This window comes from Sebastes umbrosus, chromosome 11 (assembly GCF_015220745.1).
Source record: "Sebastes umbrosus isolate fSebUmb1 chromosome 11, fSebUmb1.pri, whole genome shotgun sequence".
NCBI lineage: Eukaryota > Metazoa > Chordata > Actinopteri > Perciformes > Sebastidae > Sebastes > Sebastes umbrosus.
Genome location: NC_051279.1, coordinates 8,366,728 through 8,393,670, shown reverse-complemented (window position 1 = coordinate 8,393,670; position 26,943 = coordinate 8,366,728). Strand labels below are relative to the sequence as shown.

The 26,943-nt window shown below is 40.3% G+C and overlaps 2 protein-coding genes across 4 annotated transcripts in view; one reads left to right on the top strand and one right to left on the bottom strand.

Annotated features, from left to right (window-relative positions):
* Window positions 1–15,896, top strand: part of ptpn23a (protein tyrosine phosphatase, non-receptor type 23, a) — an 18,836-nt gene extending 2,940 nt beyond the window's left edge. For both annotated transcript variants that reach the window (XM_037784566.1, XM_037784564.1), the window contains exons 2-24: window positions 1,864–1,938; window positions 2,797–2,924; window positions 3,399–3,475; window positions 3,573–3,622; window positions 3,969–4,100; window positions 4,243–4,323; window positions 4,420–4,551; window positions 4,650–4,697; window positions 5,050–5,106; window positions 5,242–5,300; window positions 5,422–5,501; window positions 6,094–6,208; window positions 6,299–6,364; window positions 6,528–6,673; window positions 7,301–7,618; window positions 8,507–8,661; window positions 8,828–9,159; window positions 9,370–11,917; window positions 12,768–12,952; window positions 13,071–13,175; window positions 13,595–13,733; window positions 14,002–14,115; window positions 14,589–15,896. In XM_037784566.1, coding sequence (XP_037640494.1) covers window positions 1,912–1,938; window positions 2,797–2,924; window positions 3,399–3,475; window positions 3,573–3,622; window positions 3,969–4,100; window positions 4,243–4,323; window positions 4,420–4,551; window positions 4,650–4,697; window positions 5,050–5,106; window positions 5,242–5,300; window positions 5,422–5,501; window positions 6,094–6,208; window positions 6,299–6,364; window positions 6,528–6,673; window positions 7,301–7,618; window positions 8,507–8,661; window positions 8,828–9,159; window positions 9,370–11,917; window positions 12,768–12,952; window positions 13,071–13,175; window positions 13,595–13,733; window positions 14,002–14,115; window positions 14,589–15,194 — 5,700 coding nt within the window. In that variant the 5' untranslated portion in view covers window positions 1,864–1,911 and the 3' untranslated portion in view covers window positions 15,195–15,896. The remainder of the gene's footprint in view (window positions 1–1,863; window positions 1,939–2,796; window positions 2,925–3,398; window positions 3,476–3,572; window positions 3,623–3,968; window positions 4,101–4,242; window positions 4,324–4,419; window positions 4,552–4,649; window positions 4,698–5,049; window positions 5,107–5,241; window positions 5,301–5,421; window positions 5,502–6,093; window positions 6,209–6,298; window positions 6,365–6,527; window positions 6,674–7,300; window positions 7,619–8,506; window positions 8,662–8,827; window positions 9,160–9,369; window positions 11,918–12,767; window positions 12,953–13,070; window positions 13,176–13,594; window positions 13,734–14,001; window positions 14,116–14,588) is intronic.
* A 1,599-nt stretch (window positions 15,897–17,495) lies between these two features.
* LOC119497040 (SREBF chaperone) overlaps window positions 17,496–26,943 on the bottom strand; it is a 56,358-nt gene continuing 46,910 nt past the window's right edge. For both annotated transcript variants that reach the window (XM_037784819.1, XM_037784818.1), the window contains exons 22-23: window positions 21,121–21,327; window positions 17,496–20,945 (exon numbers count right to left, since the gene is read on the bottom strand). In XM_037784819.1, the coding sequence (XP_037640747.1) occupies window positions 20,700–20,945; window positions 21,121–21,327 (453 nt within the window). In that variant the 3' untranslated portion in view covers window positions 17,496–20,699. The remainder of the gene's footprint in view (window positions 20,946–21,120; window positions 21,328–26,943) is intronic.

Below are 26,943 nucleotides of genomic sequence, written 5' to 3'. Positions count from 1 at the left end.
CAGTCAGTCAGTCACACTGCATTCAGACATGGAACAACAATAAACAGTGATCTCACAGTCACATGCACCTGACTACTGCAGGCTCGTCAGAGATGTAGGATGCCTGCCAAAGGAAATAAGACTTCTCAAATACCAACAGCACAAGTCTAGTCCTCAAGCACTGACACTAACTTTATATATATATTTTTTTATTTTTTAAATAAAGATACAACAGGTTTATTATTTATTTTTATTATTTTGAAATGTTATCCTTTATATTCCCTTTTTTTAATCTTTATTTTTTAACCTCATTTATTTTTTTTTTTTTTTTTTTACTTTTTATTTTAAACACAAACAAACATACAAACCACAATACAATGATACAAGAACAATACAAGACTGGTGCATAAAATATATATATAAAAATACAAAATATTAATATAAAAAATAACATCATAAATAATAGCCTATACATACAAGGAAGATAATAAAGTGAACACAAGGCAAGATGTGGATGTTGGATGATGTTGATGTTTTAGAGGTTCTGACTCTTCATTCAGTGCTTTCAAATAATTAAAATGCTTCTTGTGTTTTGCTCTCATCTTTATCTGGTGACTCATTTTGCAGCACCTTCCTGTTGCAGATAAGATACCAGATCTTTGCCCTCTGGGGTTACTGTAACTTCTTTTAGTAATACTCACACACACCCACATCAACACCTTAAATTCATAATGCGTCTTGTCTTGTGTGAAAACATGTCTTTGATTCACAAAGCAGTGCTTAAAAAATATGGTGCTAAAACTGTATTTGATGGAGTGTTTCATATGCAAATGTATTTAAGTGACTTCTAATCTCAATATTAATTTCTGATATGCTCTACCTCTAATACAACAGGTAGTATTTAACGGCGGTTCTATTTAAAAAAAATTAAAAAGGGATGTACCGATACCGGATCGGATATCGGGTTGATACTGACTCAAATAGCTGGATCAGGCATCGGTGACAATGGGGCTGATCAGTTTAATTCTAAGTTTATATACATTATAAAATTGAATCTTAAATCCTGTTTAAGTTTTGATCAATTGCATTAAAGCACTTGAATTGTAATTCCAGTTCATTTTGAATATTTTTTACCAAGTTCCTGGTGACTGATTTAGTATATTATTTTAATACAATTCAGCAAATGTATATCTATTTAATTCTTTGTTACATTTTGTTTTACAAAGTTAGGAAAGCAATGTTCAAGTCAAGCCTGATGTTGCCTTACACATAAAGGAATGATCCCAGTCACTTCCACACAGTGAGGCATACAGCTTATTAATTAAACACTGGTATCGGATCGGTACTTAGCACATAACTGGCTTGTGGAAGTCAGGATAAAGCCTGCCTGTCTTGTTGTTGTGTCATTGTGCATCTTTCCAGGATGCTTGTGACGCTCCTGCTTCCATGATTTCATTATAAACAGAAACCGAAGCACTAGTAAACTCTGACTTTGTCTGTAGGGTTGTTCACCTTCGGACCTGACAATAAGTAGCTTGCTGCTTATTATGGTGGCTCATGGGGACAGGGACGGTCTTGGCAAAGCATGATGGGAGAACTCTAGAGCCTAGAAGAGAGTTACAACTCTTGGCTCTTGCTCAGGGCCAAAGATCAGCATAATGATGAATTAGCTGCATTTTAAAGACATTTGAAGTGAATGTTTACTTTCTAAACAGTTATCCTGCATGTTCGATAATGTTAAATGTGATTCTCTTGTCCATGCCAAAGCCTTAAAAACATATTCATTCCACTTTGGAGGGATTTTTAAAACCTCAATAGCCTTTTTTTCAGGTTAAGCATGGAAGGAACTTGATTTTTTTGTTCTTTCTGTTTCTTCTCCTCCAGTTCATCTTGAAGAATTATGGAGAGAATCCAGACAACTACAACGAACAGATGAAGAAACTGGAGACACTGCGGCAGGTGGGTACTGTGTGAAACATCTCCAGACACAGCAGAATCATTTCCTGTCAGACCTGTCTGTCATCATTATATGGTCCGTGAGCCAGTAGGGTTGGTCAGTAGTACCATCTGAGGGGGAATAATGCTCGTAGTGATTTTTGGCAAGGTGTACATCCCCAGATTGAGAAAATATGTGATAGCATTGCATCAGTGGTAGCTGTATGTTTGCTGTGTGCCATTATGTTTTCGGGTTCTCCAGCCGTCTCTCCTATTCTTGTGAACGTGATATCTCAGGAATGCCTTGAGCCACTTAATTCAAATTTGGCACAAATGTCCACTTGGACTGAAGGAGGAAATGATTAGATTTTGGTGATCAAAGGTCACTGTGACCTCACAAAACATGTTTTCAGCCATAAGTGATGACATTTTGGACAGACATGGATGTAAACTGTAACTAGACTTGTTGGCGGAGGCAAACAACCTCAAGGCGGTGATTCTAGTGTATTTATTTGACATCTTCACTGTAAGGTTTATCCAGACATGCCACAATGATGGTTAATGTATTGTTTTAGAAACATAAATGCATTCTTATTCAGTGAAAATAAACAACCCTTTGACAACACTGCCTGTTTTAGTGTGATTGCAATGTTTCTTAGAGATGGCCTTGCTGTAAAAAGCATGATGTAAATAAAGAGAATTCATCATTCATTAAACCCTAACCGTCTGTGCGGCGTTGGCCGGCAGCTCTTCTCTAAAGGAGGGATTTTATGATGTAGTTAGGTCACCGTGGGTTTGCAGACGTGGTGCTTCTGTAGCTGCAGTGGTACAAAACGGCTGATTAAACACATAAGAAACACCGTATCTGTTTCTGTTTCACAGAGTGCGGTAAATGTGACGAGGGATTTCGAGGGATGCAGCACACTGAGGAAGTACTTTGGCCAGCTGCACTACCTCCAGAGCCGAGTACCCATGGGAACGGGCCAGGAGGCTTCTGTGCCCATCTCATGGTAGTAACACACATACACACACACACACACACACATACACACACATACACACACACATAAATAAATGGAAGCCATAACAAGTATTCCTACATACCCATTCTGCTGCTGTCTGAACTAGTAGTAGTTCAGTAGTTTTTAATTAATGGATTTGTTGTACAGAGCGGGATCAGACTGATACTGTGTATTTATTTTCTGATATTAACCTTTTGTTAAATATTGAAAATCCACTCATATTGCCCTTCTCTAATGTGAACTTCCTCCTTTAATGCAGCATGAAGTTAATGTTGAAATTCATTTAATTTACTTTAAACATTTAATTAATGTGATTTCTTGAGCACATGATTTTTAAAATAGATTATAACTAGTATGTCTAATTTCGTGACTGTATCTTTTTTTTTTTCTAATACATTTTGTTGTTTTTAATTGTATAGTTTCTGTAGTAACCCCTTCTTTTTTATCTTTGTTTGTGTGCAGGACTGAAATTTTCTCTGGAAAAACAGTCACCCATGATGACATCAGCTATGAGCAAGCCTGCATCCTCTACAATCTTGGTGAGTTAAGTCATGCAGAGCAGTTTAAACTAGACCAGCGGTTAAACAAAAAGCGGCTAAACTTGCTAATTTGAACCTGTATGTGGATTCTCTACAGGGGCCCTTCACTCCATGTTGGGAGCCATGGATAACAGGGTATCTGAGGAGGTAAGACACACTCACACATAGGGGTGTGAGAAAATATTGAGTATCGTGATATTAGGTTTTACGATACTGTATTGATTCTCAGAAACACTAGTGCTTAATTGCAAAGATATGTGCCCTCTGTGTATGTGTCCTCTCAGTGTATGTGCTCTGTCAAAGTAGTGCTATGATGCTGGATATAACAGGAACTGTGATAAATGTAAATTATTCTGATTGCATAAAAAAGTAAACTTTTTGTCATTTCTATTTTTTTCCCAAAACTGCATTTCCAAAACGGTAACATCTTTTACTCAGATTTTGTTTTACTCACAGTCCTGCTGACTCTCTGCTCTCTGTCCTCTCTCTCCAGGGGATGAAGGTGTCGTGTACGCACTTCCAGTGCTCGGCGGGGGCTTTCTCCTACCTGAGAGACCATTTCAGCCACAACTTCAGCGTGGACATGAGCCACCAGATCCTTAACCTCAACATCAACCTTATGCTGGTAGGTGACACACAAATACACACAAACACACACACACACACTAAATATAAAATAGAGACTTTATTGCCATTGTCATGGAAAAACAACAAAAAACAGTTTAGCAGCTCTTAACATGTCTCATCAACCTGTGTGTGTCTCCCAGGGCCAGGCTCAGGAGTGTCTTCTGGAGAAGTCCATGTTGGACAACAGGAAGAGTTTCCTGGTTGCTCGCATCAGCGCTCAGGTCAACTTCCCGCGATTAAATATTAATAATATATAATTATATCATACCAATCAATAATTAAACCATTGGAGGTTAACAATGGCTGTGGTGCTGCAGGTGGTGGATTACTATAAAGAGGCCTGCAGGGCTCTGGAGAACTCCGAGACGGCGTCTATGCTGGGAAAGATTCAGAAAGACTGGAAGAAACTGGTTCAGATGAAGATCTACTACTTTGCTTCTATTGCACATGTGAGTCTAATGGGAGTGTGAGTGTGTGGTAATTCATTGCATGTATGAACATGTCTGTGTTGGCATTTGATTACAGTTATTTTCTTTTCTCTTAACAGCTTCATATGGGAAAACAGGCCGAGGAGCAGCAGAAGTACGGAGAGCGGGTAGGACCAAATGTCACATTTAGGATTTTATTCCCTTCACTAGTAACAGATATAGAAAAAGAAGTAAAACACGTTACATTTTCACTGTTTAATAATCCTGCGTTGGTGCCGTCCGGAACGTTCGTGACGTCGAACGTGAAACGGCAGGGAAAAAAAACAGAAAGGCCAGTGCAACAGCACGGCATACTGGCAAAAGGAAATGAGTCTATCGCCTGTTTTTAGCGAGTTTTCCAGTGTTTAAAAAACTTGCATACATGCTAATATTGGTGGGAAAATGGTATATCTTACTCCAGTTTTCCACTCCCCCTGCATTTCCATCTGTTATTTATTTAAATGTTCTGTTTCTCAACAGTTGGCGTACCTGCAGAGCTCCTTGGACAAACTCAGTGAAGCCATCAAGCTGGCCAAGGTAGAATGGCACTTACATCCCAGCAATACATGATTAGATCAGTGTCGTTGTAACCTGTCTTTAGTTTTGTAAAACAATAGAAACACACACACACACACACACCAACTCTCCTTTGTCTTGTCTTGGTACAACCAGGGTCAACCTGACAGTGTACAAGATGCCTTGAGATTCACCATGGACGTTATCGGGGGAAAGTGAGCAATAAATCTTATGTTACAATTTTGGTATTTTCATGCAGTTTCACTGGTTTCTTACTTTTGATCAAAACCTGTAGAAATATGTGTTAAAATGTTGTCTTTGAACTGTCACCTACAGGTTTAATTCAGCCAAAAAGGACAATGACTTCATCTATCATGAGACGGTTCCTTCTCTGGAGACTCTGGCCTCAGTCAAAGGTAACAGGAAGACGCTTCGGTATCATATTTTCAGTGCTTTTATCACTGAGTGCATGCAAAGCTGCATTTGCATATAGCTGTATTTTGTCGAATGTATGTATGCAAAGTAATATGAACAGTCCGCTGTGTCTTTTGCTGTGTTTAGCTGGGTGTGCCAGTGTTAATACAAGTATGTGACTCAGCAGGTTCGATTAAGTTAAAAGCTTATATTATATTATGATTCATAAAATATTTCTGATACAGTTTTTGTTTTTCAGGGCACACCTGCTTAGTCTTGTGTCTAATTGCAGTCCCATTCATGTATTTAAAGCCACAGTTGATGCACAGTGCTGTCAGTAAAAGCTCAGATTAGTGAATTAATCACTTTGGTAGCAGGTTTTAAACTTTTGTTGTATTATACTTGTTTTGCATTCCTACATACTATGAGTTATTCCAGTTTGTACGTTTTACTGAACTCAGCCTTTGTATGCCTTGCCGTGGCGGAGGCATTATGTTTTCAGGTTATCTCTCGTCTTCTGTTGATCATTTTTTTATAAAATGGAGCTTATGTGTTACTGTGCCAGTAAAAACCAGCTGCTCTGTGTCCTTCCAGGTGCCCCACTGGTGAAAGCTCTACCAGTCAACCCCACAGACCCCAGTGTTACTGGACCAGACCTGTTTGCCAAGTTGGTGCCAATGGCTGCCCATGAAGCTTCTTCTCTATACAGGTAGGCACCTCCAGTGGATGCAGTGAAAAAGAGCCTTTCATGCATAAAGAAAGTCTACTAATGTCTGTGGTTATCTTTCCGTTTCTCCAGTGAGGAGAAGGCCAAGCTGCTGAGAGACATCATGATCAAGATTGACAGCAAGAATGAAACACTAGAGTGAGTACATAAGTGTGTGTCTGTGAGTGTGTGTCTGTGAGTGTGTATCAGGACCTTTTCTGTCTGATTTCTTTTTTTCTAGTGGTTTACTGAAAGGAATAGTTTATAAGGAATATTTTTTGTTGTGTCAGTATGAGCTGACCGGTCTCGTCTCCTCCTGCAGGCAGTTCATGGACTCTCTGGGCTTGGAGCCGGAGTCGGTGGACAACCTGGACATGTACAGCCACATCCCTCCGGTCCTAATGGAGAAGTGTGCTGCTCTCAGTGTCCGACCCGACACCGTCAAGAGCCTCATCCAGTCCATGCAGGGTCAGTGGGAGCACACACACACACACACACACACACACACACACACGATACTATGACTACTAATGTTTAGCAATGTCAGTAAACACACATCTTGATTTTACAGAACCTCGTTATTTATGATGTCATTGTCCAATTAGCAATATGAAAATAACAGTAACAAACAGGCCTTCTGAGGAAAAACCTTGAGAGTTTTGAGAATTACTTTAACGTTACATTTACTGTGACAATTACATTAATTATGTGCAGTATTTTTTAAGGTGTTTCAATTTCTCTGAATTTTTACATTTTTATCTCAGAATATGTGATTGAGCTTTAGAGGATTAGGCCTTATAATGTACGCAAAGCTTATTCTGCTGTTTCATTGTAAGTGAGCGCCTAAAATACCAATGAAATTTAGTGGTTTATGAACACAAACTAACTTCTCTTTCAGCCTTTTAACTGTGTTAGCAACTGTCTCTCATGTCTGCACCCGATGTACACATTCAAACAGGCACAATTTCTTGCTTAAACTGTGGAAGAACTTATTCTAAGTCTAAGTCTATTTTTATGATTGTTTGTGTGTTCTATGCGGCACCTTGCTGTGTGCTTCATTGTAAATAATGCCTGTTACATTTGTCACCCCTGAAGGGCTCTCGGGTGTCTTCACTGATGTGGAGTCTTCACTGAGGGAGATCAGAGACGTCCTGGAGGCAGACGAGGCCGGTGAGCGAGCCCTCCAGGAGGTTGCCGGCCCCGCTGCAGGTGACGTGCACCCACCGGTGCAGAACCAGGCTCTGGCTGAGATCCGCAGGGACCTGGAGAAGTACATGGAGGCTCACGAGAAGGCCAGTTTTACCAACACGGAGCTCCACCGGGCCATGAACCTGCACATCAGCAACCTGCGTCTGCTGGGGGGGCCACTGGAAAGTCTGAAAGAGGCCCTGCCCCGGCCACAGCTCAGCGAAGGTGAGGCTGCTCAATGAAGGTTTTCTGCTCTACAAATGTCTGACTGTTTGACATTGATAATACTTTATTATAGGGCGGCAACTAATGATTCTTTTCATGATCGATTAATTTTGTTGATTAATTGTTTGGTCTATAAAATGTCAGAAAATAGTGTGATAATTCCCCACAGCTCAATGTGATGTCATCAAATTGTTTGTTTTGTCAGACCCAACACTTTAAAGGTGTTATTTTGAAATTCAGAGCTTAGCTATGATTGAGGGATTGGCTCCACACGGCTCTCAACATGGCAGCGGCTAGCGACTAATGCTGCTAACATAGGCTGTATAAAATATGGACAGAGTGTCCGTGACGTCACCCATAGGTTTCTGAAGAGCTGTTGTGAAGCTCAAAGTGAGTGCCTCCGACCGTCGCCATCCTGGCAGTGACGACACAGCCTAACTCCGGGAGGCGGGACCGGTGACGCAGCAGAGAGCAGGCAACTTGCGTCCTGGTACGGCACCCACCTGTCACTTAAAGCAGCCACGTCCTTAATAATGCCGAACAGGGAAATTAGCTATAGAGATATTTGTACCAGGCTGCAAACAAGTTTATTTCTTCTGTAAAGTTGGGCATTTTAACATGAGGGTCTATGGAAATGGACATGCTTTTGGAGCCAGCCTCAAGTGGCCATTTGAGGAACTGCAGTTTTTTTTGCACTGGGGCGTTGGCTTCATTTCTCTGCACCAGAGGTTGCTGCTTGGGTGCTAACAGCACAATCAGTGCAGGCTTATAAAGTGCTTCACAGTTACAAAAATGAGATTAAGATGAGATGTGTATCCGATATATCCGTCACGCTGAATTCTATCTTATAATGTTATAAATTGTGAATGTGTCTGTATTTGTGTGCAGAGGAAGTAGCAGGGCTGCAGTGTATGAAGCGGATCCTGGGGAAGGTGCAGGAAATGAGGGAACAGAGAGGCTCTTTGGAGAAACAGCTCCGCGACCTAATCCAGCAGGACGACATCACCTCCACCCTTGTCACCACAGAAAGGGCAGACATGAAGGTATGTGGCTGCCCATGGTTCCCTGAAGTTAACACACAAAACATGTAGATTGTAACTTCAAGGAAGAGTCTGTATGCTTAAACTGCACCAGCCAGTGGGTTTCGTGTTAGCTTTTGGTTGAAGTATAGTGCGTACAGAGACCTCTAACTCTTTCTGTGTTTTCCAGCGTATATTTGAGGAGCAGCTGAAGAAGTACGAGCAGGTGAAGGTGTATATTGACCAGAACATGGCAGCTCAGGAGAACATCCTGAAGGCCCTAACGGAGGCCAACGTCCAGTACGCCTCAGTCCGTAAGGGCCTGAGTCAGACCGAGCAGCAGTGGAACGGCACCGTCCAGGGACTGGTGGGCTCGTACGAAGCTTACGAGGACCTGATAAAGAAGTCACAGGAGGGGAAGGAGTTCTACGAGGACCTGGAGGCCAAAGCATCACGTCTGCTGGAGAGAGCAAAGAACCTATATCAGACTAGGGCAGAGGAGAGGAGGCCCGTCCTGGAAAGGTAAGTAAGGCAGGCATTGAAACAATAATGTTTTAATGCCAGTAGTGAGACTTTTGAAAGTTTTGAAATCTGAAATACAAGAAACCTGAACATGAAAACAACAGAGTAGACGTCTGGGTCGTTATTTTTGAAGATCATAAATAAAACTGTATAACGGACCCATCCTTTAAAACCCAGATTTTCATGCTCTCTATTGTTTCTCTTCCTCAGAGAGACCCAGAAGAAGCCCCCGGCGCGGCCTACAGCAGCCAAGCCCTCCTTGAAACCAAAGGCTTCGGATGTGGACTCTGCCTGCTCTAGCCTGGACGACCCAGAGTTGGCCCAACTTAGCGCAGCCATCTTGGCCTTGGGGGGTGACCTTCCCGAGGAGCTCCGCAGCCTCCCCCCTGACATTCCTTCCTACCCCACCGCTGCAGCTCGTCACCCCGGTCCTGAAGCCTACATCCCCCCTCCTGCTCACCTGGGCGGCAGCAGCTCTCTGCCTTGGCCTGGTGCTCAGGCTCCTGGTCATCCTCGCTTCCCTGCCAACCTGCCTCCTCCAGAGCTCCTTGCACGGATAGCTCAGTTTCCTACTTCTGGGCCTCATGGAGCTCTGCCACACGGACCCCACCCTCAGATGACTCCACAGATGCCTCCGCAAATGCCAAACCAGGCAGCTGTGTCAGGTTATCAGCAACCCCATCCTCATGCCCCCCGACCTGGCCTCGTAGCCCCCGCCCCGGTCCGGCCCTCCACCACCACTGTGGATAGCATCCAGGCCCCTATCCCCAGCTATGCCCCTACACCACAACACCACCCTATCCCACCTGCAGCTTCAACTGGCTACGCCGTACCGCCACAGATGGGGGCCTACCCACCTCAGTTTATGCCCCGACCAGGAATGCCCATGCAAGGCCCACCCCAACAACAGCAGCAGAAGCAGCCGCAGCAGCCGTACCCTCAGCCCATTGGGCATCCACTGCCTCAAGGGTACCAGCCCGGACCGAGGCCTATTCACCCTCATTTCCAGGCTCAGCAAGCCTACCCTCATGGATATATGCCCCCTCAGCCTGGCGTTCCTCCCCATTACCAGCAGGCGTTCCCAGGTCAGCTGCAGCCACATCAACAAAACGGCTATCAGCCCCAGCCTCAGATACCCCAAGGCTACCAGACTCCACGGGGCTACGTACCTCAGCAGCACCCTCCGATGATGCCAGGCTCCATGCCTAGGCCACCTCAGGGCCAGATGCCACCTCACGCCGTACATCCACACATACCCCCGACGTCTCAGCCAGCACCCGCTGCATCTCAGCCCTACTTGCCCCATCCCCATCCCCACCAACAGATGCCCCCTGGACTCCCTCACCAACACATGTTACCACAACAGCACCAAATCTCGCTGCCCCCTAACGCCCAGCAGATCCCGTCGCATCCACAGATGCAGATACCAGGCGGTCCCCGAGCACAAATGCCCCCCACGAGTCAGCCGATGCCTCCAGGCTCGCAAAACTACATGCCCCCTACGAGTCAGCCCCTTCACCCTACCATGTGCCCACAGATGCCTCCTGCCTCACAACCTCATATGGTCCCTGGTCCTCAGGTCCACCATCCAAGGGGCCCTATGCCACAGATGGCCCCCAATGCACTACCCCCACAACATCACCCCCATCCTGGACAGCCTCCTATACCAAACATGCCCCAACAGCCCTTGCGGATGCCCAGCCAAACCCAGGCTCAGCCCCCTCATTCTGGCGGAGTGTGCTACCCTGGAGGGGCTCCGATGATGCCTCAGCAGCCTCTGGCACCGCAGCCTGCAGCTCCACAACAACCTCAGGCTCCTCTTCCCATGACCCACCCGCAGCCCTCTCCTATGTACCCTTCAGCTCCGGGAGCTAACATACCTCCCAGTGCCCCCCAGCAACCCACTGCCATGGGCCCACACGGTCCACACGTTCCCCCCGCTCAGCACATGATGCAGCCCTCTCCTGGAGGTCCTCCAGTGGCTCCACCGCCCAACGCTGTCCCTCCTTCCCCTTCGCCTTCCCCCTCCCCATCTCCCTCTCCAGGTCCTACCTCTCTGAGTCTGAACCCCCAGCAGAGAACCACGCCAGCCCCCACCGCCGGAGGCACAGCTCCACCCACTCTTCCCTCTCCCTCCGCCGTCTCTCCCTCCACATCGCTTTTTCAGCGCCAGAACTCGAGCACAGATGACCTCCTCTCTTCGAGCCCGGAGAGCCAACCCGGAGGCACCAAGGCCCCCACCAATGTCCTCCAACCCACCAAAGCTGACCCACAGGACGGGGAGCGTCGAAAGAAGAGCTCCCAGGGAGTTCTCCTGATCCAAGGTGACCCGTACCAAGCTCCGGAGCGTGTCGCCCGTCTTCACGGTGAACTGGAGCGTTACAGATCCCAGGTAGAATCCCTGGAGCACCCCACTGAGGACGAGGGCGGCCTGTCGGTGCTGGACGCCCGCTGGAAAGAGCTGCAGGACCAGCAGGAGAGGGATTCCCGCCAACTGTCTATCGCCATCGCCCGCTGCTACACCATGAAGAACCGTCACCAGGACGTCATGCCCTACGACCTCACCCGCGTGGTGCTGCAATCAGGCAAAGACGACTACATCAATGCCAGCCAAGTGGAAGACTTGTCGCCATACTGCCCACGCCTTATCGCCACGCAGGCTCCGCTCAGCGGCACAGCGGCGGACTTCTGGCTGATGGTGTACGAGCAGAAGGTGTCGCTGATAGTCATGCTGGTTTCAGAGCAGGAGCTGGACAAGGTACCGAGTTTAGTTTAGTCTGCGCTGTGATTAATATGGATGTGATTAAAACAACAACTTCACCACAGTGTCCATTTAGTAGCTGTTTTAGAGCTTTCAATCAAATTATCACTTGATCTTCATCAGTAGTTATTGCTTTAAAGGGACAGTGTGTAACATTTCGGGGGATGTATTCGCAGAAATAGATTATAATTTTTCATTTCATTATTCATTACTATGATTTAATTAATGTATAATCACCTGAAACTAGGAATGGTTGTGTTTTCATTAGCTTAGAATGAGCCCTTCATATCTACATAGGGAGCATAGAGACATAGAGAGCCTTTCGCATTTTTATGTTACCTGAAGGCCACCGTAGTTCTCCGGCACGCCTGTGAAACTGCGGTAACGTGAGCCGCAGAGTGCAAAACCATGATACCGTCAGCCGCCGTCTGACTTCCGTTGCTCCCAAAGTAGTCCTATTATGGATAGTAATGGATGGTAAATGCCATTACCACAGTTTTGCTCTCTGCGGCTCATGTTACCACAGTCGTGGAAAGGGAAGAGTGAGCGAAGGGGTTCTTAGTTGGTTTCAATTTGCAACCACACCACTAGATGCCGCCAAATCCTACACACTGGTCCTTTAATGAAAAGAACTTTATACAGAAACAATTAACATACAAATAATAATTAGAATTGCTGATACATTGTGATAATCAGCTAGTCTTTGTTAAAAGAAGGATCTGTGTTTAAATTAAAGTTTCTTTTTGGAAACGACCCTTATGAACTCTGTAAATATAATTTCCTCATTCTTTACCCCTGTTGTTGTTGCCATCTGTGTTTTTACCGTCGTTTTCTCGATCTCTCCCAGGGAAAGGTTATGCGCTACTTCCCAACGGAGCGCGGCAAGCAGGTCTCTCAGGGACCAATCACGCTCAGCCTCACCACGCAGAAGACGACGCCAACACACGTGGAGCGCATGATCAGCCTGCAGTACCGCGACCAAAGCCTGAAGCGCACCGTTGTCCATCTCCAGTTCACCTCCTGGCCGGAGCTGTGAGTAATTCATTTTTTATTATTAACACGTGGCTCTGATCATGTGTGGAGTTTGTTGTTGTGATTTATTGCCTTTATTTAATCCGAGGAGTCATCATTTCTTCATGTTTCTCATCAGGGGTCTTCCTGACAGCAAAAGCAACCTGCTGCGATTCATCCAGGAGGTTCATGGACACTACCTCCACCAGAGGCCCTTACACACACCTGTCGTGGTGCACTGCAGGTGAGTGTGTGTGTGAAATCTGTCAGTATACAGCATACTAAGATAGGCATTATTTGGCAAAATGTGTACACAAAATCAAGATAAACCTTTATTGATCCTCAGAGGAGACAGAAATAAGTACAGATAAACAGAAAAAGTAAAATAAACAATAAGAGGTATATAAAATGAAATTAAGAATAGAAGTAAAAATAGAAACTATTAAAGCGCAACTAAAGACAAAAGCACAGCGCAAAAGTGACTGTGGTGTGATGTAATAAGTAGCAGCAAAGTCAGCAAGGTATAGTGTTTATCCTGAAAACAATATATACATTATGTTGTTTTTCAAAAATACATCAGTGGATTTAGTTCCATTAGTCATTTGAACTCCTCAGTGGTAAGAGATGCGTTGCTAACCAGCGGCTATACTGTCTCTCTCTCAGCTCGGGCGTGGGACGCACCGGCGCCTTCTGTCTGCTGTACGCTGCGCTGCAGGAGCTGGAGGCAGGAAACGGGATCCCAGACCTGCCACTGCTGGTGAAGAAGATGAGACAACAGAGGAAGAACATGCTGCAGGAGAAGGTCAGACACACGGAGCGCTGAAGCTGCGTTAGGGCTTTGATTTATAGTTATAGTTAGTTTGATTTATAGTTATAGTGTTTTGTTCTGAGATGCATTGTCACTGATGAGTCCAGCACAGTGCAGCTTTAAAACATGACTGAATAAGTGTAGCAGCAGGATGGGATACATGTGATTATCATTCAAATAAAGTACATGAACTAGTCACTAAACCTCAGGGTGAATCCAAATCTGTATTTTAATATTCTCTTTTGTGTGTGTGTGTCTCCAGCTCCACCTGAAGTTCTGCTATGAGGCCGTGTTGAAGCACGCTGAGCAGGTCCTTCAGAGACACGGCATCACCACCGCCACCTGCAGCAAGAACACCAACTCTGCCGCCACAAAGGTTCGACACACTCACAGTCCAAAACTCCTTTAACTATTTAACCATGTAGTGCACCTGAATAAACTGATGTTGGAGTTCCTCTGTACTCAGTAGATGGAACTAGCTTTCTCTCTGTAGTTGGAAAACTGACCTCGAATTTTAGTTTTAGAACTTAACTGACCCCTTCAGAGTAGAGTAAAATTGCTGTTCTTCTAGTGAACTCTTTGAATCTCATTCCCTGGTAGCTCCACTCTGTTTAATCAGTCTCACTTTAGATTTAATCTTGTATTATCTTACATTTTGCTCACGTCATTGTTCCAAAGGAATTCTACGAGTTCTGGTCAGACGAGGTACTCTTTTTATTTTCAGTAGAGCTGTCGCAGCAGCAGTGGTTATTAGTTATAAATGAAGTTTATTATTATTATTAGTTAGAGTCACTTCATTTTCATGTTTTATCTGAACGTTTCTCTCTTTTCTGAACCTTCTTTCTGCAGCCTTACTCGAGACAGGAGTCCCAGCAGGATATCGTCCTCGGCGGCGACATGCCCATCAGCTCCATCCAAGCTACCATCGCCAAGCTCAGCATCCGGCCGCCGAGCGCCACCGACCCGGCCATGGAAGCCCCGTACGGCCTGGAGGAGCAGGTCGGCGCCGTCTTACCCGGCCTCGACTCGCTGGGTGACATCCAGCTGCTCCAGGACCTCAGCCCCCCAACGGATCCCCAGCCCCCCTCCTCTTTCAGCCCGCCTCTCATCTCCCCTACACACTCTCCACCACCAGCGCCACCCAATGGCCTGGATGCTGCATCCCCCTGCACACCACCACCAGCAGCCAACCACCAGCCAGTCCCAGAGGCTACACCCAGCGTCAGCCCGCCACCCGCCCCCTCTGCTCCGGCTCCTACGTCGCTGGAGTTGCTGGCCGCTATGACGCCCGAGGCCTTCTCTATGGAGGGAGGGGGCAAAGGGAAGCACCGGGTTACCAAGCAGAGCTTCTTGCAGCCGGCAGAGGGGCAGGGTCTCCACGGGACTCGAGTGGGGGAGGAAGGCGACGACCCGCTCAGCAGCCTGGACCCCCTCTGGAGCCTCGGCAAGCGCTGAGACGAGTCCGCCGATCGCCTCCTTTCTCTCACGTTATCAGCGAAAGGCCTGTAGCTCTTTCTAATCCTGCTTTTAAGAAGAAACACACACTGAATCCTGAGAGTGTGAGACATTTTAGCAGTGTTGATTACCAAGACGTGCCTGGTGGCAGACGGTAGGGGTTCAGTTTTGAAGTTTTGCTTTAGGGGTTTGTGATAACCTTTTTCACAAACACACATGCTTCTCCTTCCATCACTGGTGGCTTCTGGGACCAGAACACTATGCACTCGTCTGTACTCCTTCATTCCTCCTCGTCTGTATTCCTTCTGTCGCTCTTTGCTGCTTTTTCTTTCTATGTCTGGATGTTCTGCACTCCCAGCACCAGATCTGGGACCCCCCTCCAAAAAAAGAAAATCCCAGCATGCACTCCACTTTCACAGGGTGTGGATGGTGTTCGGCTGCTCCCTTCTGCGCTGGGTGGAGCTGTTTTATGAAAAACACCTGTAACGCAATCAGTGCATATAGCTCAGTCGTCATGGTAACACAGAGCAGCATACAAAATCAGCACGTCTTAACAAGTTGATTATTTTTTTTTCCTCATCTGTAACACTGTAAATATCTTAAATAAAGTTAGACTATTCCAGAAGTCCTTCTGGTAAGCTTTCACTAATCATTCATTATTGTAAAAACGTATTAAATAAATCCAGTAGACGGACAAACTGTTGTGGTATCAAAGCCTCTTTATTTGAAAATTAGTACAAAGTCTTGCGCTTTTTTTTGTGTTACAAAATAGTAAATAAGTTACCTCCACTACTACAGCCTGCGTAGATTGTAGCCAGCCAATGAAGGGAGGAGGAGCAGACCTGGGGGGTTAGAGACTTCACTGTTTGCTCTGATTTTCCCGGCAGCTGTCTTAAAACAGCGAGAAATCAAATATACAGTATCTGATTTCTACTTGTTTAGGCAGCCGGCGGAGGATCAGAGAGTTCTGCCGTTATTATTATGAGGATGCAGCCGCAAGGAAATGTTCCTTTTTCTGCTTTAACAACTCAACAGGCTAAAAGGATGTCGTGACTGCATCCACAGACTTTTGATATGGTACACTGACAGCCGGATGATGAATGAAAGCTACAGGATGAACAAGGTATGTTTGAAGCAACAAACACAGACATGGGATTACTGAAATAAGCTGGGCAGAACTAACTGAACAAAGTACTGTTGGATATTGTTACAAGGCTAAGTCCATATGTGATGATCCAAAACATTCAAAAGAAGATTCGATTGAAATTGCCTCACCAACCCTCCCTCCCTCCTTAAAGGAATAGTCCGACGTTTTGGGAATTACTTTTGTCTTTCTGGTGGAGAGCTAGATAATAAAGATTGATGCCACTCTCATATCTGTCTGTTAAACGTGAGGTTACAGCCAGCAGCTAAACTTAGTTTAGCATTAAGACAAGAAACTGTAGAGCAGCTAGCCCGGCTCTGTAAGATGGTAACAAAATCTGCACTTAACAACTTCTTAAGATAAATAATTAACTAGTTTGTAGACTTGTCAAAGTTAACGTTTTAACGCAAATTCGTTCCAACGCCACTAATTTCTTTAACGCGACTTGCGATTTTTAAATTAACCTCTTAAAGATCCGACAGGGTGCCGATATTTCGGAGCTTGTAGTGGACTCGGTTTTAAAGCTAGAGTGAAGATACTGGCTTCATATGAAACTAGAAAACCGAATGAATTCATTGATATCAACCATGTCATACTAGCTTGTGGTGAAGGAGGCTAAATAACGCTCCAAACTTACGCTAAATTTTGTCGAGGAAAAACTGGCATGGCCATTTTCAAAGGGGTCCCTTGACCTCTGACCTCCAGATATGTGAATAAAAATGGGTTCTCTGGGTACCCACGAGTCTCCCCTTTACAGACATGTCCACTTTATGATAATCACATGCAGTTTGGGGCAAGTCATAGTCAAGTCAGCACACTGACACACTGACAGCTGTTGTTGCCTGTTAGACTGCAGTTTGCCATGTTATGATTTAAGCATATTTTTTATGCTAAATGCAGTACCTGTGAGGGTTTATTGACAATAATTGTCATTATTTTGTGTTAATTGATTTCCAATAATAAATATATACATACATTTGCATAAAGCAAGCATATTTGCCCACTCCCATGTTGATAAGAGTATTAAATACTTGACAAATCTCCCTTTAAGATACATTTTGAACAGATAAAAAATGTGCAATTTATTTGTGATTCAATATTTTAATTGATTTACAGCCCTACTAGTTAGATCTTGCAAAACCTGAAGTGTAAAAATGACAATTCACTGTTTTGTACAGATCGATGAAACAAAAGATAAATGTGTTAATTAGCGAGCTTTGAAGTTGCTGGTTTGTGGATTCTGTAACCATCTGACAGTCGGGTTAGCCGTTTCTCCTGCCTTCTGTCTTATTGCTAAGCTAAGCGACTGGTAGCTGCAAGTAACCTCTTAATATTAAAACAGATTGGTATCCATCTTCTCATTTAACTCTCTCCCAGAAAGCAAATAAGCATATTTCCCAAAACGTCCAACTTTTGCTTTAAATCAAATTCACATTGTTAGAAAACAGAAGTATCAAAAAAACAAACATTTTACCATTTCTAAAGCTTCTCAAACTACAGTTAACAACAGAAAACACAAAGCTAATAAATTAACAGGTTACAGGGTCAGGTCACAAGTCTGGCTTCTGAGGGATGCAAGTAAATAATATCAATGAAGATCATCAGCTGCTTGTTTTGTTTACAACGGGAACTACTTGGTCTCTGCATCCCAGTTAAACCACACCTGTAACTCCGTGACCTCGACAATGTGTACGTGTTTACTACTCGTGCTGCAAGTCTAGCTAAAGTCCACACGTGCTTAACGTGTGGGAGCATGTGCGACAGAGAGGGTTAGAAGAAGTGCATTGAATTAGTGTTGCGATGCGATACTGTGAAGGATATTTAGTCGTAGTCCTTAGTAGTTTATTTTTTTTTAACGGATTTGTTCTTCACTCTTTCTGGGACTACATTCAGTAGATGATAGAGATACAGTAGATGGTGGATGATCTGGAGAAAATACATTCTGTGTGTTGTTGGTGTCGGGTACAAGCCTTTTAAACCTGAAGGACTACATTCTTTCAGCAGTTAAAGTTAAAGTTCAAGCGCTGACTAGAGAGCCAAACAAGGGGTTATATGTCCCACAATTGATTGCTACTTTTATTACTTTATCAAATAATGTAATAGATTTTGGGTACAGACTAGTGGCAGTTAATTGTAATTAATCATTTCATCATACATCTGATTGTGAGGGTCAGCAAATTAATATTTCATGCAGAAATGGTCAGTGGAGATTATAAAAAATGTAATAGCTTAATGAGAAAATTATCGTATTGTTTGTTAAACCTATGAAAAGGTGAAACACTAGTGTTGGCTTTTTAACCATCCTACCAAATTAATCAATTATACAGTACAATCCCAGTATATTCTTTAGATCTGCCCAATTCATTTTAAACCAACCAATGTCATTTATATCAGAGTTTGAAGCCTAAAAAAAAATCAATCAGCACACTGTTCCTGTGCTACATTTCAATCAAACATAGATCTTTATCAGGTGCAAAGCATTTCCACGAGCGTCGCATGATGTATACATATTGCTTTCACCCTCCAATAATGTCACCCGTGACAGAGTTTCCACGTATAAAACCGCGTTTGGAGTAATGTATATAATGTGAAGCTTGTGGAAATGTTTTCCGCCTCATGAAGATCTATGATTAATCAAAACTTTGCACAGTAGCGGTAACGGTGAATAAGAAATGATTGCGGGAGCACAGTGTGCTGACATGATATGACAGACCTTTTGGGTTGTGTGTACCTGTCAAAGTAATTTTTTAAGAGTCAAAGAAATGTTTAAATGTAAATACATCAGGTCCTAAACAGTTTCAGATTTTAGGATAATGAATTAATCACCAGCCAGCTCTAAACAATTCCATTACTTAATTTGGCAAAAGTGATATTTCTCTCAAATAGTCTAAAAAACATACCCACAACGAGAGCATCTGTGTATATATTGTTATGTATTAGTAGCTTATAGGGGCATAAAACAGCCACGTTTTGAAAAGAGGTTAGGATATATTAACTGCCAATTTTTTCATATTTTCACTGACTGGCAGCAGAAAGCAGCAGACAGGTTTTAAGACAAACTCCAGTGAAGTTTGCATCAGCAACATGGCAACAAGATGTACTGGAAGTAAGCTTTGTTATTATTATTTGTGGCCAAAATGAAAATCTCCAGGATTGAAAAAAAAGTTGAACCAGTTACAGTAAAAAAAAAAAAATCTCTAAAGGGCACAATTTATAAAAAAAAGAAAAAATAGGACAGCCTATGTAAACACAAAGTCAGTATTCTCATCCAAAATTCAAGCAGTTTAGAAAATGGAGGTAGCCTGATGAATGTGTAGCACGCAGGCAGGGGCCCCTCGTACAGCATCAGTAACCCCAGAATCAGAGGCCGAGGCGGGGCGAAAACCTTTTTTTGCTACAGCCCCCAAACTCCATCACAACAAACACTTCAGTGTTTCCAGTTCAACATTACAAATAATCGTTTTTATAACCGACTCCCCAACCCCCGCCAAACAAATAATCACCATCTTACATTTATGTCATTATTTCCACATTGTAATATTCTCGTTTAAGAACCGGGATTAGCCATTCATAAACAAACTGTTATCCAAAAAAATGTATCGCTAATAAATAATAGATTTATACATATAAAAACAGCCTCCTATAGAGGTTTACTTTATACAGTAATCATCAGTTCTCCCTCACACACATACTTCACACAATAATTTTTTGTTCTCAGCAGTGTTTTGCCATAAAAAGGGCCTAGATTCATTCAGTCTCCAACACACACACACACACACACACATTTATAACTGCGCAGCTCATCCGAACAGGCCGTAGAGCTCGCCGTGGCTGCACTTTGCCGTCAAGCAAAAGAGGCAGCAGGAATATTTAAAAAATAAGGAGACAGTTTTATCTTCCTCTGGGCGGGTGGGGTCACAGTGAAGCCCCACCCGTATAAGCAGCATAGAGGGCAGAGCCACAAAACAAACACGCATAAAAAAAAGCACAAACTGGTGACTGGTGGATCCTCTTTAAGTGAGAAACATCCAGCTTTTCTTGAACGGACCTCGTGACCCTTGTAAATGTCAATAATTCAGAATCAAGGGTCTGTCACCCCCCTCCGATATAATGCAGCAGGTTGCACAATCAGTCCTCAGCTTTTTTATCTCATTACATCCAGGCTTGTACTTAAAACATAAAAAAAGGAGCCTTGTATGCACATGGAAAGCAGTCTTATGATCACGTCTCCTTTGGGTGTCAGAAACAACAAAAGAAAGCAAAAAAAAAACAGGGAAAGTCGAAATGATGAAGGGGAAAAAAGGATGTTCTGAGTGCATGTTTTTTTTGTTCCCACCAACACCAACGACTGCCGTTTCTCCTCAGTCTAGTTTCTCCAGCACAGAGGGCACGTACACCAGGCTGAGCTCGCTGCCAAAGTCACAGATGATGGCGGCGTTGTCGAGCACCAGCAGCTGCCGGACGCCCTGGCCGTCGCTGCTCTGGCCCAGGTACACCGTCTGCAGCAGGTCGCCGAAGTTCAGGTCCCAGAATGAGACGCAGCCCTGACCCCCCGTCACCAGGAGAGACTCGGAGATCACTCCCAGACTGGCCCCGCAACCCACCTCCTGGTGAGGAGAGAGAGAGAGGTTAGGCTGACTCACCAAGGAAAAAAACTTAGTGGTACATTTTGCTGGGCGGCATATATATGATTATTTTTTATTATTAGTTCACAAGCAAAAAAGGTTAAAGGATCAAACATAAGAAGGAACTGGTGCGTTTTTTTTAGATATAAAACTATACCTGCTGTATGGAGTAGAGCTTGATCCCGGTGCTTCGGTCCCAAATACAGATGAGGTCATCCAGTCCCGAGCTGATGACACAAGAGGTGGTGCAGACCAGTGAGGTGACGTCGCCACGGTGACCGTAAACATGGCTGACACGACTCCCTGTCAGGACGTCCCACAGGCAGATGGCGCCGTCTTGCCCGCCGCTCGCCAGGACCATCGTCTGAGGAGACGGAGACACAGAAACACAGTAAGTACAATTTTGCTAATTTCTTGATCGTTTAATAAGCTAATTTGATATTTGATTTAAAAAGTCTTTATTATGTGTGTGTGTGTGTGTGTGTGTGTGTGTACACACAGTATATTACTTTCTATGGCATACTATACAATGACTTTTTTTTACAACTTTTTTTCGACATGCTATATTATTACTTTTTCAGGACTCTTCGACATACTATTCTATGACTTTTTTTATTGAATTACTATACTATGACTGTTTTTTTTTTAAATACAATACTGTGAATTTATTACTTTTTTTCGACATTCTATACTATGACTTTTTTTTCGACATAATATACCATGACTTTTCTTTCGACATATGGCTTTTTTCTGACATTATACTGACTAGAACTTTTTTTCATGAAATTTTTCAACTGACTTTTTTCCATGACATTTTTCAACTATAACCTTTTTTCATGACATTTTTCAACTGACTTTTTTCATGACATTTTTCAACTATGACTTTTTTCATGAAATTTTTCAACTGACTTTTTTTCATGAAATTTTTCAACTATGACTTTTTTCATGAAATTTTTCAACTGACTTTTTTCCATGACATTTTTCAACTATAACCTTTTTCCATGACATTTTTCAACTGACTTTTTTTCATGACATTTTTCAACTATGACATTTTTCAAATATGACTTTTTTCATGAAATTTTTCAACTCTGACTTTTTCATGAAATTTTTCAACTGACTTTTTTCCATGACATTTTTCAACTATAACCTTTTTCCATGACATTTTTCAAATATGACTTTTTTCATGAAATTTTTCAACTCTGACTTTTTCATGAAATTTTTCAACTGACTTTTTTCCATGACATTTTTCAACTATGACATTTTTCAACTATGACTTTTTTCATGAAATTTTTCAACTATGACTTTTTTCATGAAATTTTTAAACTATGACTTTTTTCATGAAATTTTTCAACTGACTTTTTTCATGAAATTTTTCAACTGACTTTTTCCATGACATTTTTCAACTGAATTTTTTCATGACATTTTTCAACTATGACTTTTTTCATGAAATTTTTCAACTGACATTTTTCAACTATGACTTTTTTTCATGACATTTTTCAACTGACTTTTTTTCATGACATTTTTCAACTATGACTTTTTTCATGACATTTTTCAACTGACTTTTTTCCATGACATTTTTCAACTGACTTTTTTCATGACATTTTTCAACTATGACTTTTTTTCATGAAATTTTTCAACTGACTTTTTTTCATGACATTTTTCAACTATGACTTTTTTCATGACATTTTTCAACTGACTTTTTTTCATGACATTTTTCAACTATGACTTTTTTTCATGACATTTTTCAACTATGACTTTTTTTCATGAAATTTTTCAACTGACTTTTTTTCATGACATTTTTCAACTATGACTTTTTTCATGACATTTTTCAACTGACTTTTTTTCATGACATTTTTCAACTATGACTTTTTTTCATGACATTTTTCAACTGACTTTTTTCCATGACATTTTTCAACTATGACTTTTTTCCATGACATTTTTCAACTATAACCTTTTTCCATGACATTTTTCAACTGACTTTTTTCAACTATGACTTTTTTCCATGACATTTTTCAACTATGACTTTTTTCCATGACATTTTTCAACTATAACCTTTTTCCATGACATTTTTCAACTGACTTTTTTCAACTATGACTTTTTTTCATGACATTTTTCAACTGACTTTTTTTCATGACATTTTTCAACTATGACTTTTTTCATGACATTTTTCAACTGACTTTTTTTCATGACATTTTTCAACTATGACTTTTTTCATGACATTTTTCAACTATGACTTTTTTTCATGAAATTTTTCAACTGACTTTTTTTCATGACATTTTTCAACTATGACTTTTTTCATGACATTTTTCAACTGACTTTTTTCCATGACATTTTTCAACTGACTTTTTTCATGACATTTTTCAACTATGACTTTTTTTCATGACATTTTTCAACTATGACTTTTTTCATGACATTTTTCAACTGACTTTTTTTCATGACATTTTTCAACTATGACTTTTTTTCATGACATTTTTCAACTATGACTTTTTTTCATGAAATTTTTCGACTGACTTTTTTTCATGACATTTTTCAACTATGACTTTTTTCATGACATTTTTCAACTGACTTTTTTTCATGACATTTTTCAACTATGACTTTTTTCATGACATTTTTCAACTATGACTTTTTTTCATGAAATTTTTCAACTGACTTTTTTTCATGACATTTTTCAACTATGACTTTTTTCATGACATTTTTCAACTGACTTTTTTCCATGACATTTTTCAACTGACTTTTTTCATGACATTTTTCAACTATGACTTTTTTTCATGACATTTTTCAACTATGACTTTTTTCATGACATTTTTCAACTGACTTTTTTTCATGACATTTTTCAACTATGACTTTTTTTCATGACATTTTTCAACTATGACTTTTTTTTCATGAAATTTTTCGACTGACTTTTTTTCATGACATTTTTCAACTATGACTTTTTTCATGACATTTTTCAACTGACTTTTTTTCATGACATTTTTCAACTATGACTTTTTTTCATGACATTTTTCAACTGACTTTTTTCCATGACATTTTTCAACTATGACTTTTTTCCATGACATTTTTCAACTATAACCTTTTTCCATGACATTTTTCAACTGACTTTTTTCAACTATGACTTTTTTTCATGACATTTTTCAACTGACTTTTTTTCATGACATTTTTCAACTATGACTTTTTTCATGACATTTTTCAACTGACTTTTTTTCATGACATTTTTCAACTATGACTTTTTTTCATGACATTTTTCAACTGACTTTTTTCCATGACATTTTTCAACTATGACTTTTTTCCATGACATTTTTCAACTATAACCTTTTTCCATGACATTTTTCAACTGACTTTTTTCAACTATGACTTTTTTTCATGACATTTTTCAACTATGACTTTTTTTCATGACATTTTTCAACTGACTTTTTTTCATGACATTTTTCAACTATGACTTTTTTTCATGACATTTTTCAACTATGACTTTTTTTCATGACATTTTTCAACTGACTTTTTTCATGACATTTTTCAACTGACTTTTTTCATGAAATTTTTCAACTGACTTTTTCATGACATTTTTCAACTATGACTTTTTTTCATGACATTTTTCAACTATAACCTTTTTCCATGACATTTTTCAACTATGACTTTTTTCATGAAATTTTTCAACTATGAATTTTTTCATGACATTTTTCAACTATGACTTTTTTTCATGACATTTTTCAACTATGAATTTTTTCATGAAATTTTTCAACTATGACTTTTTTCATGAAATTTTTCAACTATAACTTTTTTCAACTGACTTTTTTCATGACATTTTTCAACTATGACTTTTTTTCATGAAATTTTTCAACTATGACTTTTTTCATGACATTTTTCAACTATGACTTTTTTTCATGACATTTTTCAACTGACTTTTTTCCATGACATTTTTCAACTGACTTTTTTCATGACATTTTTCAACTATGACTTTTTTTCATGAAATTTTTCAACTATGACTTTTTTCATGACATTTTTCAACTATGACTTTTTTCCATGACATTTTTCAACTGACTTTTTTCATGACATTTTTTCATGAAATTTTTCAACTATGAATTTTTTCATGACATTTTTCAACTGACTTTTTTTCATGACATTTTTCAACTATGACTTTTCATGAAATTTTTCAACTGACTTTTTTTCATGACATTTTTCAACTATAACCTTTTTCCATGACATTTTTCAACTATGACTTTTTTCATGACATTTTTCAACTGACTTTTTTTCATGCCATTTTTCAACTGACTTTTTTTCATGACATTTTTCAACTGACTTTTTTTCATGACATTTTTCAACTATGACTTTTTTCATGACATTTTTCAACTATGACTTTTTTTCATGACATTTTTCAACTATGACTTTTTTCATGACATTTTTCAACTATGACTTTTTTTCATGACATTTTTCAACTATGACTTTTTTCATGACATTTTTCAACTGACTTTTTTCATGACATTTTTCAACTGACTTTTTTTCATGACATTTTTCAACTGACTTTTTTTCATGACATTTTTCAAGTATGACTTTTTTTCATGACATTTTTCAACTGACTTTTTTTCATGAAATTTTTCAACTGACTTTTTTTCATGACATTTTTCAACTATGACTTTTTTCATGAAATTTTTCAACTGACTTTTTTTCATGACATTTTTCAACTATGACTTTTTTCCATGACATTTTTCAACTATAACCTTTTTCCATGACATTTTTCAACTGACTTTTTTCATGACATTTTTCAACTATGACTTTTTTTCATGACATTTTTCAACTGACTTTTTTCATGACATTTTTCAACTGACTTTTTTCATGACATTTTTCAACTATGACTTTTTTCATGACATTTTTCAACTATGACTTTTTTCATGATATTTTTCAACTGACTTTTTTCCATGACATTTTTCAACTGACTTTTTTCATGACATTTTTCAACTATGACTTTTTTTCATGAAATTTTTCAACTGACTTTTTTTCATGACATTTTTCAACTATGACTTTTTTCATGACATTTTTCAACTGACTTTTTTCCATGACATTTTTCAACTGACTTTTTTCATGACATTTTTCAACTATGACTTTTTTTCATGAAATTTTTCAACTGACTTTTTTTCATGACATTTTTCAACTGACTTTTTTCCATGACATTTTTCAACTATGACTTTTTTTCATGACATTTTTCAACTATGACTTTTTTTCATGACATTTTTCAACTATGACTTTTTTCATGACATTTTTCAACTGACTTTTTTTCATGACATTTTTCAACTATGACATTTTTCAACTATAACTTTTTTCATGAAATTTTTCAACTATGACTTTTTTCATGACATTTTTCAACTATGACTTTTTCATGAAATTTTTCAACTGACTTTTTTCCATGACATTTTTCAACTGACTTTTTTCATGACATTTTTCAACTATGACTTTTTTCATGAAATTTTTCAACTGACTTTTTTCCATGACATTTTTCAACTGACTTTTTTTCATGACATTTTTCAACTGACTTTTTTCATGACATTTTTCAACTGACTTTTTTCATGACATTTTTCAACTATGACTTTTTTCATGACATTTTTCAACTATGACTTTTTTTCATGAAATTTTTCAACTGACTTTTTTTCATGACATTTTTCAACTGACTTTTTTCATGACATTTTTCAACTATGACTTTTTTCATGACATTTTTCAACTATGACTTTTTTTCATGAAATTTTTCAACTGACTTTTTTTCATGACATTTTTCAACTATGACTTTTTTCCATGACATTTTTCAACTGACTTTTTTCCATGACATTTTTCAACTGACTTTTTTCATGACATTTTTCAACTATGACTTTTTTTCATGAAATTTTTCAACTGACTTTTTTTCATGACATTTTTCAACTGACTTTTTTCCATGACATTTTTCAACTATGACTTTTTTTCATGACATTTTTCAACTATGACTTTTTTTCATGAAATT